Raw genomic sequence first — 12,742 nt, 5'->3', positions numbered from 1 at the left:
AAAGATTCAAAGATCAAAATATTTTTAATATGGCTGGAGAATACCACCAATAGTTTCGTAATGATTTTGCTATGACGCATGTTTGCACATATTTTGGTAATGATGGAAAATTCACTAGAGCCATGCAATATATAAATCTACCTACAAATTTAAAATGACTGCAAATATCATGAATTTTGCACAACAATCTGCTTGTGGTTTAATTAGTCCTACATTGGCAACAAAGCAGTCATCAAAATATTTGCCAACACTTACAGGATGGCTTTATTGTTATCCAGGTCCAATACTAAATGCTTCAGATGTTTGAGCTATTTAGGCAGCGTTTGTGCGGCAGGAATGATGGAACTTTCTGTGTGTTGATTTCAATCTTTGTTTTGGAAACTATCTCGCAAGCTTAACTTAAAGCAGCTGTTGCTCAATAGGTACCTGACTTGTCTTTGGATAAGAAATTTGTGGGCTAAAGTGCCAGAGATTTAACCACAAAACCCAGCCCGGTGTAGTGGTGTCTTAAGAAAGCAGCCTCTATCCTCAAGGACCCCCACCACCCAGGCGATGCCCTCTTCACTCTGCTAACATGGGGGAAAAGGTACAGGAGTCTAAAAATGAGCATTCAGTGGCACAAGGACAGCTTCTTCCCTGCTTCCTTCAGATTCCTGAATGATCGATGAACCAAAGACACTTTGACTGCATACTGCACTGTTTTTATTTAAATGAATGTTTGTACTGTAATACTGCTGCAAAGAAACAAATTTTGTGACTTGTTCATGACAATAAATTCCGATTCTGACTGTAAATCAAGGCCCAAAGTCAGGAGGCACCACATACAAGGAAATCAGGCAAAGTACATCCAGTGCCTTGATCAATATTTATCCCTCAGTCAACGTTATTATAACAGTTTATCTGATCATTCTCGCATTGCTGCTTGGTGTGTGTTACTGTGCATGGATTAACATTACATGAATGACTACAGTTCCTTAGAACTACATTAAGACCAGTTTGCAATTTCCTAACAGGGAAATAAAAGATGATGGAAACACAATTCTCTTCTTTAATCTTCCCCTTTCTTTGAGGCATAGATAGAATGCACTTGGCCCACTGAGCCATTGCTGGCTCTCAGAGGCAATTCCAAAAATCCAAGATTATTTTATTGTCATGTAATAAAATAGATGTAATATTACACTACATTGTATTTAGTCTGCCGTAAAGCAGGCAAAGATTCGCCATTGGCAGAAATTGCCCAGCATTGCTTACAGTCAGAGAAAGAGAAGCAAAAGAGAGTCCCTTCAGAGACACTCAGTTACCGTTGGATTTGCCTCCAGCTCTCCCACAGCCTCTACAGCTGCAAAGGCTTCAGTTCGAACCATTGGAAACCTAAGCTCCAGATCCAAACCTGGCATGATCAGAAAGCCTTCAGCGCCTGTGACCTCTCAGGAGCCTCTCTCACCCTCAGTACCTTCTTGCATGCCAGTTCCTATTCCCCACTTCTTTCCCTGTAACCCATCAATTCCTGACCTACCTTGCACTAGGTGCAATGCACAAACCCAGGGCATCTGCAGGAAGTGGGAAGAAACCAGAGCCCCAGGGGGTAGTCACAGGAAGAATGCGCAAACTCGACTCAGAGAGCTGAAACACAGCTTAGGATCGAACATGAGTCACGGGAGCTGGAAGGCAGCAGTGCTGCTTGCTGCAGCCCAAAATGTTCATGAAGGAAAAGACCAAAAAGCTTCACAGGACAGTCAATACAGACCACGAATCTACTTTTCTGAAGGCATGTATTATAGATTTTTCAGTGTATCTAGCTTTTCATTGATGAAGTACCTTTTACGTGTTGTCACTTTTATTGGAAACACAGCAGCAAAGCAACAAGGTAACTATGACCAGATAATCTTTAAAAAATTTTGACATGCAGCACGGGAACAGACCATTCCGGCCCACGAGCCAGTGCTGCCCAATTGACCTACAATCTTCATGTATTTTGAAGGGTGGCATTAGACACCAGTATCTGCAGATTTTCTTGTCTAACTTCAGGTTGCTGGGTTCAGGTTAGACGGGGATATCAAGATTTTCCCTTTTTTGACATAGTTCGTTGGTCCTTTTTTTATATTCACTTCAGGATGCTGATGAAGCCTCAGTTTAATATACCAATTGACAGCATCTATAACAGATGACTTCTTCATGGAGTGAACACCTAAAATGTTATGGCAAAATCTCTGGCATGGCACTTAAACCCACATTCTCTGGCTCAAAGGCAGAAGAAGTATAAACTGAACCACATCTGGTCCTTTTATAAGGCTTGACTGCATGAAATTTTATAAGAACTTTTGTATCAAAAGGACATCTCTCTATATAAATCTGTAAGCCAATCAATAAATTAATTCAGTTTTATATTTGTGGGAACAGAATCACACAAGCAAAATGTTGGAGACCACCAGTGCTTCATTGCTGAATATGGAATGAAACCAAATGGCTTCACCAGCATTTATGCAACTGCCAGAATTTTGATGGAAGAGCTCAAGCCCTCTTTTAGACATATTTAGATTTGCACATACAGCAAGATACAGGCCCATTTGGCCCACAAGCCTGTGCCAACCAATTACACTTAATTGACCTACACCTCCAGTATGTTTTGAATGGTGGGAGGAAACCGTAGTACCCAGAGGGGAGACAGGGAGAACTTTGGTGCTGTAGAACTCTATGAGATCTGTAGCCCTGATACTTACATCAGCAGTGAAGTGTAATTAGCCTGAGTAATTTTCAGTTGTTTAAGTAATTGATATCCTTGAGTTCAGAAATTTCAAGGTTACAAAAATTGGCATGGCACGGTTAGCGTAACCCAGGTTCGAATCCAGCGCTGTGTGTAAGGAGTTTGTACGTTCTCCCCATGTCTGTGTGGGGTTTCCTCCCACCGTTCAAAATGCACCGGGGTTGTAGGTCAATTGGATGTAAATTGGGCAGGCACGGGCTCAAGGGCCGAAAGGGCCTGTTATCGTGCTGTATATCTAAATTCAAAATTCTTGGAGAACAGGAGTCTCTCCTTGGGTAGGACTTTGACAGTTTCTTCCACCTGAAAAGAGCTGTACTAATCAGATTGTAATTTCAACACCACATACCCTTGGTTACCAAGGGTAAATATGAACGTGGAGTTGAGTTTACAATCAGAAGGGTCATGGTTTTATTAAAGAGTAAACAGGTTTTAGGGGCTGTGGCCTCCTCTTTCTCCCAATTCAAATGTTCATTGGATGATTCTCCTCCCCTGAAAATTAACAAAAGGTATTACATTCTGACAATGAGATGAATAGGTTTGGTATATTGGTCATGACAGCTGTAAAAGGTTAACGAGGGCACAATAAAAGCAAGTACAAGAAACAAAATTCAAGAACTCGAGTGACTGAATCTGATTTTCCTGGAAGTTGCTCATCAGCAATATTGGATGTTATGACGTGATTCTGTGATTTCTCTGGCTCTGCCAGGAGAATCTGTGTGGCAACTCACCCCAATGACTCATTTGGAAGAGGGGTCTTCCAGTCCTACAGACACCAGACTTCACCACGTGCACTCTGATCACCAAGGAGCTCAGCAGTAGTGCTTGGCCACATAGGCCAGTCATATACTTTCCCAACAGAGATTTTGCAGTCATGTGGGGATGTGCAGCAACCAGAATACTGGGTCGCAGACCACAACTTATCAACAATACTCACACAATCAAACTCAATCACATCTAAACCAGAATACTGGGTCGCAGACCACAACTTATCAACAATACTCACACAATCAAACTCAATCACATCTAAACAGGAGGGTATCTTTGCACTTGCGTTCTGACATGGCATAATGTCATCTGAGTGCTCTAGAGGAGGAGAGCTTCCAGGAAGGAATGGAGTACCTCGGGTCTCGCGAAGGGCCCATGTTGAAGCTATGCTCGAACCTCTCCCCTCCCCCATGATGCACCATCAGTAACGTGTATCCCCCTTCAAATTCAACCACCTTAGAACTGGCTAAAAATGAGTCAATATCGACCCTGTCGACTGCCTATAAAAAGGCTATTCCATTAAAACGTATACACTTCAAAGCGCAGCAAAAGTATCAGTACAGGTAGTCCCTAATTTACGACCATAATTGAAATCGAAGGGTCTCAATGGACGAGAGTCAGAATTTTGCCCATGGGCGTGGAGTACTGAAGTCTTAAACAAACTTTTTAATCAAAGTGCTGTATTTGACAAACTATAACACGGATACAGGGCATATGAGGGTTAAGTGCCCTGATGATATTGAATTTGCACCCTTCACTCTTACGCGCATGCCAACCGAAGACTGGCGTGTGCGCACAGGAATCAAGATGGCTGCGCCCAGCCTATGGACCCCGGGATGCCGACTAAGAAGGTAAGTACGCACGTTTTGGCTATAACATGCCCTGTATCCCTGTTATAGTTTGTCAAATACAACATAAACCACATCAATTTTATATTTTTTGTTATATACATTTTTTAAAAATACGGTCATATGTGTGGCTTGACAGGTTGCAAGTCGGGGAATATCTGTATACAGATTAAACAGCCTATTGCAGTTATTCAAAGATCTGAAGGATTAATAGAAATCTATATAAATTTGTACATTCCTTCAGTTCTGGTAAAAGTGGAATTGTGATTAAATGCTCAAAACGTTCATTGCATAACTGTAAGACCCATCTTGGAGTCATGTGAAATGTAACAAAATTCATTCTGATCACAACTTCAAATTGCCTTTTTTCTATTTCCTGATACAGAGACTTGAACTATAACAATCTGGACGAATTTCCTGTTGCAGTAAAAGTTTTAGCCAACCTCAAAGAATTGTAAGTACCCATTGCCATCAATTGTTACAGCTCAGGCAGTCAACGCAGCTTAAGAGCTGAAGTATTCATGTTTAATGGCCTCACCCTCATCCACCTCCGAGACAGCCTCATTCATATCATGGGCTGCGTGAGGGATGTGGGTCTGGAACATGGGTGGCCCTTTCACTCAAGTTTTCAAGGTCACGGAGGAGGTGGCATCAACGGAAACCTCGTGAGATTTCCAGCCATTGGACAATGTCAATTAAAAATTTTTTTACATTTAAATTTAGACATACAGCATGGTAACACGCCCTTTCGGCCCACAGACCCGTGCCACCTGAAAATGGACACCCCTTGTACATTTTGGAGGGTGAGAGGAAGCCAGAGCACCCCCCCGGGAAAACCCATTCAGACGCAGGAAGAACGTACAAAGGGACGGCAAGGTTGGCAGAGTGGTTAGCGCCACGCCTTTTCTACGCCAGGGATTAGGACTGGGGTTTGAATCCCATGCTGTTTATGAGGAGTTTGTACATTCTCCCTGGGTCTGCATGGGGTTTCCCCAGGGGCTCCAGTTTCCTCCCGTCATTTAAAACATACAGGGGGTGCAGATTAATTGGGTGAAAATTGGGCACTGTTACCATGCTATATGTCAAAATTTAAATTTGAAATGTAATATATTTACATACTCCTTACAGACATTGCAGGATTCAAACCCTGTACCAGATTGCTGGTGGTGTGCTAATCACTAGCTAATCGTGCCGATATGGTGCCATCTCACTTGTGTCTTGTCCTTAGGAGCCTGGCCCAGTGAATTTTTTGGACGATTATTTTTTGCACTGATTTGCAATATTGCAAAATGAAGAAACAAACTCATCCAGCTCTTCTCATTGTTAGTAAGTTCAGTTATTTTCCTCCATTGTCAAAATCTGTTAATACCAACTCCAGACTTGGAATTAACAATGAAAACTAGAAGAGGAAATTAGCGTTGCTCCAATTATAGCAGTTTATAATTTGGTCTGTTACCTTAATTATCTTCACAACCTTTTCTGCTCTGATCTTCCTTTGGAAGTGACTACAAAACATGTGGACTTGAAAACAATCAGTGGAAAGTACATCAGTAATACTTCTGTGATACTCCAGTAATGACTAAAGATTGCCAGGCACCCATAAAATTCTGATAAACTGACACCTTTGTGACAGTGGTGACACTGGACCAGCAGATTTTCAGGATTAGTGGATTTTACTTCGACAATATCCCAATGTATATAAACCTAATAACAGTACCAGCCCTCCAGACTTGGCTGACGTTATAAGCATAGCCACATTCCTGACCCTGGTATTCTGGACCCTGACCCCAGCTCCAGTCACTTACCAATCCTCAGTCAGGACTGCGGACTTGGCTGTACACCTCCCTCACCCTCTGGACCTTGGTCTCATACCCAAAATTAATGAGCGAGGCAATCACCAGCCTGTCAGGATTTCTGAACAATTGTACACTGGACTATCAGAATTGTACTGCCATCAGAAGCCGGTTTATAACTATTGAAGGGCCTGATTTTATTTTTTGGCTGCATTTGGGGAACCGTATATATTCTGGTCACTGCATGTCAGGGAGGTTGTAGAGACTTTGCAAAGGGTATGGGATGCTGCCTGGATTAGAGAATATGAGCTATGGGGAGAGGTTGGACACACTCGGGGCATTTTCTCTGGAGTGCCGGGAGCTGAGGTGAAACTTGGCAGAAGTTCAAAGAATTATAAGCGGCATAGAAAGGATTAAAACAAAGTCAAATACTGGAGGACGTGCATTTAAGGTGAGAGGAAGGAAGTTTAAAGGAGATATGCATGCAAGTTCTTTTACACAGAGAGTGGCAGGTGTCTGGAATGGACTGCCAAGAGTTACGGTGGAAGCAGACATATTAGTAGCATTTAAGAGATATATACGCACCCGAATATGCTACAAATGGAGGAATCTGTATCGTGTACAGGCAGGAGAGAGATTTATCATAAATAAAGATAAATCTTACTGTGGTTTCATTTAATTTAGCATCCCGTTTGGCAGAGACATGTTAGGCCCAAGGGCCTTTTTCTGTGCTGTACTGTTTGAAGTTCTAAGTTTCCCTTGGTACACAGCAATGACCTGCTGGAGGATTGATGTGCAGTCGTGCAAGAGGCTGGGAATTGTTGAGTCCTTTTAACAAAAGGGATAGGAAAAACTAGATGAAAGAAATCTTTAAATAATATTCTGACGAGGCTCCAGATGGCAGCTCCAAACTTATATTGGCAGAAACAAGTTGTCCACAGAAAATCAATGACTTTAGATCAGGGTGATGAAAGGGGTGGGGGGGGGGGGGGAATGAGGGAAACAGTATTTAATTTTAAGAAGAAGTTTGCATTTCAAGTATGGACTTAGTTAATCATGTGGAACAGTATGAGAAGAATTTTGAAACCAACCCTTAAAACAAAAACAAGAGAACAGAATGAATTACATGATTTGACATAGCAATGTGCAACATATACACACCTCTGCCTGGCACCCCTGACTTACCGTCTCCATTAGCTACTCATCCTTCTGTATCTGCTGCCTTGCTGAACCCAGTATCCTATCTCTGCATTAACTCCTTGCCTCTGTCCCACCAACAAGGGCAGAGTCTTCTGATACCTTGCTTCACACCCAAGGAGCCTCCAGCCAAATTCCTTCTCCTTTCCATTTCTTTCTTCACATTAGATTGTTTCCTGAAAGCCATCACCCTCCTTGGTTCCTATCTCCACCTCAGGATGTTTGGTCATGTTCAGGCTGCATATGATACTGTTACTTGCCAAATTAAACTAAAACACAATAAGATTTATCTTTATTTATGATAAATTGCTCTCCTACCTCTACACGGGTACAGATCCTTCCATTCCTGTTGGAGTTTTTCTTTGTGTTCGATGTCGGGAAATAGCATTCATCATATCAGAATGTCCATAAAACATTGCACTCAAGAATTTCCTTCTGAAATGTAGGAAATGTTATTGTACAAATGAAATGGATTTTAAGAGGCTAATTTGAGGGCATTGGTTTATAAGAGGGGAGAGGTTTAAGAAGGACATGAGAGGCAACTTTTCCACCAACTGGAAAAGGTGCCAGAGGACACTGTAGAAGTGGGTATGAATCAATACTCAAGACGTTTGGACAGATAAGTTGGGTAGGAAAGGTTCAGAAGGGATATGGAGTAAATGCAGTCCAGTGGGGTTTGCCCAGGTTGCCAAATTGGTTGAGCCAAAGGGCCTGTTCCGTGCTGTCAATCTAAAAGCAAAATGATCTCTTGCTTAGAGATCAGCATGTGAATAACTAGAGATCAGAAGGATGGTTGAAAGTTCTGAGCACAAATTGATGCAAGAAATGTGACTGGAAGTTTGGAGTATCGTACTTCATTGTTCTCTTTCAGGGGTTTTCACACCAACACCATACAGTCGATCCCTGAACGTGCATTCTCCGGGAATCCATCACTTGTAACAATGTAAGTTTGGTTATAAATTCACGTTTCAGAACTAACTCTGTGAAATTTGCTGAGATCCAGCTTTATAAAATTCTCTACCCATTTGATTTTTGGTCTGCTACCATTTAACAAAACGAATGTTGTCTGAGAAGACAGCTGTTGAAACATGTAATTAATTGGAGCAATATTTTTGTGTCTGAACACCTGACACATTATGAAATAGAAGCATTTGGGACAAATTCATGATCTGCCCTCATATCTCACTCCCATTGATTTTAGGAACATTGAGACTTAAATTTTTTCCTGCCTTCCAATGTCAGTTTCTATTCCAACAGTGATCCATACCTCATTGGCTTGCATCTTACTTCGAGCTGTGTATACTTACTGACTGTTTATTTCAGCAAGGTTTTCCACTTATATTCCTAAAGCTTTTTAAATCTGGCTCTAACACATCTTGGATCTGGAACAGGGTAGTTTTCTTTTGTTGCAAAAGAGACTTCTGTGCATCAAACCAACCTCTGGCTAGTGAATCAATTCTCTTGACTACATTAATCCCTTATTTCATTGGGACTAAGTCCAATTTCCACTGCCACAAACTTGTCCAGCACCATGTACTGGTGAAAAGATTCTTTCTTATGCAAGATGCTTAGGCAGATGATCCATGTCCTGAATTCTCCTACTCTTAGATATCTCGTCAGGTTCCAGGGACAATTTTACATCTCTTGGTGAAAATTACTTTGATCTTGGATTTACTTTGAATCTCCAATGCTCTACCTAATTGCTTTGGACACACTTTCCAATTGTTTCTCTGTTATTTTCTTGCCCATAGGGGTCAAGAACTGAATTAGCATCTTGAGAGTGAGAGACAAGTTCCACCACACCCAGCAAGGGAATTTAAATTTAAACTTATCTGGGATCAAAAGTTAGTGGTAGTAATTATCGAATGACTGGTTTGACATAAAAAACCATAGTGTTCCTTGACATGCTTCAGGGACAGAAAGCCGCATCCAAATCTTGTTGGGTAAAGTGTCTTCAGACTGACTGACATCATCGGAAGGAATAACAGATGGATAATAAATGCCATCTTCGCCAGTGATACCAATAACATGAACATATTCAAAAATGATAAACTTTAAGTGACATGAAGATGGTTTGGTAAAAGTTTGGAGAGGCTGTACTTGGAGTATTGAGTGCAATTCAGGTCACCCGATTATATCAGGATGTGCAAATTTTGGAAATGGAATAGAAGAGATCAAACAGGATGCTGTCTGGATTAGAGGGTACGAGCTAAGGATAGAGGTTGAACAAACTTGGGTTTTTTTTTTCTGAAGCTTTAGAATCTGAGGTGAGACCTGATATAAGTTTATACAATTATGAGAGGTGTAGATAGGTGTAGAAAAGGTACAAGGACTGCCTAAAGAAATCTCTTGGTGCCTGCCACATTGACCACCGCCAGTGGGCTGATATCGCCTCAAACCGTGCATCTTGGCGCCTCACAGTTTGGCGGGCAGCAACCTCCTTTGAAGAAGACCGCAGAGCCTACCTCACTGACAAAAGGCAAAGGAGGAAAAACCCAACACCCATCCCCAACCAACCAATTTTCCCCTGCAACCGCTGCAATCGTGTCTGCCTGTCCCGCATCGGACTTGTCAGCCACAAACGAGTCTGCAGCTGACGTGGACTTTTTACCCCCTCCATAAATCTTCGTCCGCGAAGCCAAGCCAAAGAAGAAAAGAAAAAAGAGATAGGGTTGGCAGTCAGAATCCTTTTCCCAGAGTAAAAATGTCAAATACATGAGAGAATGTGTTTAAGTGAGGGTTGGGGGAGGGGGTAAAAGGAGATATGTTGGGAAAGCTTTTTTTACCCACAGGTAGTGGTAGGTACCAGGAGTAGTGGTGAAAGTTGACAGTAACGTTTCAGAAGATCTCAATCCATGCATGAATTTACAGGGATTGGGGGTGGGTTGGGGGTTGGGGAAGCGGGATACAGGTTATGTACAAACAGAAGAGATTTTGTTTAATTTGGCATCATGTTCAGCACAGACCTGATGGGCCATGTACTGTTCTGAGTTCTTAACATTCAATCCCAAGATATCTTAATGCTGGACTCTTGCTGAGCCTGACCTTTATATACTTCTGATCTCTTCCATCTGGGTACAGAACTGTTGTCATTGAGGCCCATGTTGGCCCATGTTGGCTTAACTTACAAATTCTGGCCTTTCCAATGAAACCCACATCCCGCGCATGGATAAAGCAAATAATCCAAGTACCGCAAGAGAAAGCTGCCTTTCAGAGAATAATCAAATGTACTTCTTGTAGTTATGAACCATCACCTCCAACTGACTCGTATATAAAGCACCAACAGAAATGCAACTTTAAACATTTCCTTCCACTCAACAGTTGAAATATAACAAATAAAACCAAGTATAAATTAAACTTTTAGGACTCCTGGACCGATCACTGCCACCTAGTTGAACCTTGAGGCTTTCCTGGCCTTTCATTCCACACTGAAATCTTGAAGCTCAGCATGTAGATTTGATCAGAAAATGGGACGCCTCCATGTAATCTCCAGTTCAGTTCCCTTATAACAAGCACTTGGCTGAGTTGCTAACAACCCTGGAGCCTTTGTGTAACAATACTCAAGTAAATCATTGCATTTGTGGAAACAGGTTAAAGAGAGAGATTTAAAGATATCTGCACCAAGTTAAAGCAAAAGCATTTATTTAATGTACTTTGACTTTTAGTTTCTTTGAAAAACTCCATGTGGTGGCACAGATTTATTTTATAAAATTGCAAATACACTACAAAGGTCTGGGTGCAGTGAGGAGACACAGAGTGATCCAACAGCCCAAAGTCCATTGCCTTTTGCCTACTAGAGTTACTGTGGAAGGCTCCTTATACATTAAGGAACTATTCGGTTATTCCATTAAAAGATTAGAAGGGAAAGCTATCATAAATGACCTATGAAATACTAACAAATTAACACTGAACAAAGTTTATCTTGTTGTTTATATCTCATTGATTTGCTTATTTGAGCTAATGAATTAAACTCTGTTTAAAATGAATGACCATTCCTGAGACGCTCTGTTGAAAACATGGAGATGATTAAGGTGTTCTTTCTTTACAGCCACTTCTATGACAACCCCATCCAGTATGTTGGAAAGTCAGCTTTCCAAGATTTACCCGAGTTACGCATACTGTAAGTACATGTGTGAAATTGAGACTTCCCACTGATGAGAAGTCCAACATTTCCATCGGTCAAGATCTGCTTCTTAAATGTTGGTCCTTTTATCACCCTAGTTCACTTAACGGTGCCACAGAAGTAACCGAATTTCCTGATCTTACTGGGACCATACATTTGGAAAGTCTGTAAGTTTGCCATCATGAAATTTTGAGTACTTTTATTCAAAGCACATTCATAAAATAACTCTGTTCAACTGCACCAAGAGTAACAGCTTTTCCATTGGCAGGACTGTGACGGGAACACGAATTACCTCTCTTCCTAGTACTGTTTGCAAGCAGTTACCAAATCTTCAAGTCTTGTAAGTCTTTAGACACAACCTATGAATAATTTCTGTGATAAGATCTAAATAGATATTTGAAAAAGAAAATTCAAAATTATGTAACTGATGAGCTCTTAATCGAAATGAATGACTCTAGCCTGTGTCAACAAAGAGGACACGTGTCATGGATATTTCAGGATTGAACAACTGAACAAAAAAAAACCAAACTGCTGGAGAAACTCAGCAAGTCAGGCAGAATCGATGGAGGGAAAGAGACAGTTGACGCCTCGGGTCAAGAACCTGAACTTGAGGATTTGTCCCAAACCATCAACTGTCCATTTCCCTCTGTGAAAGCTGCCTGACTCATTGAGTTCCTCTGGAAGTTCTTGTTTCGCTCTCAATTCCAGCATCTGCAGTCTCCTGCGTCACTACTTTCTTCATGTTCTATGTTTCCCCTTCCTATCAATTCATATTGAGAGACAGGTGTGTACATGTCTCCTGAATGGTCGTGTCAAATTGGGGAACAGTGCATCAGCAGATCATTCTACAGTAAAATCCCTCATATCTAGCAAGTGAACAAGTGAACATCATTTTAAAGTCATACTTGTTTTGTGGGAGTATGGAAACTTGGACAAGCCTGTTGCTGAGTGTAATACTGAGCATAAATTCGACAGAATATAGAGAATCCGATTAAATACACATTAAAACCTTTGTTATCTGGAATTCAAGCAACTGGCAAAAAAAAACCACAGAAAATAAATGGGTAAAAAATACAGGTTTAAAATTGGCACACCTCACCATTAGTTCACCAATTAGGCAACACACAATCTCAAGCAACCAGAAAATATTCTTATCCAGCATCCACCAATCCTCAAAGGTGCTAGATATGAGGGATTTTACTGTAGAATAATCTGCTGATGCACTGTTCCCCAATTTGACACGATGATTCAG

General features: G+C 41.3%; 1 protein-coding gene across 1 annotated transcript in view; it reads left to right on the top strand.

The window, feature by feature from the left end:
* LOC138746152 (leucine-rich repeat-containing G-protein coupled receptor 5-like) overlaps positions 1-12,742 on the top strand; it is a 123,463-nt gene that overhangs the window by 90,008 nt on the left and 20,713 nt on the right. Inside the window, exons 7-11 of the mRNA XM_069904067.1 lie at positions 4,763-4,831; positions 8,239-8,310; positions 11,416-11,487; positions 11,589-11,657; positions 11,759-11,830. Coding sequence (XP_069760168.1) covers positions 4,763-4,831; positions 8,239-8,310; positions 11,416-11,487; positions 11,589-11,657; positions 11,759-11,830 — 354 coding nt within the window. The remainder of the gene's footprint in view (positions 1-4,762; positions 4,832-8,238; positions 8,311-11,415; positions 11,488-11,588; positions 11,658-11,758; positions 11,831-12,742) is intronic.

Source organism: Narcine bancroftii, chromosome 11 (genome assembly GCF_036971445.1).
Source record: "Narcine bancroftii isolate sNarBan1 chromosome 11, sNarBan1.hap1, whole genome shotgun sequence".
Taxonomy (NCBI): Eukaryota; Metazoa; Chordata; class Chondrichthyes; order Torpediniformes; family Narcinidae; genus Narcine; species Narcine bancroftii.
Note: the sequence above shows the minus strand (reverse complement) of the source record. Positions and strands in the feature narration are given on the sequence as shown.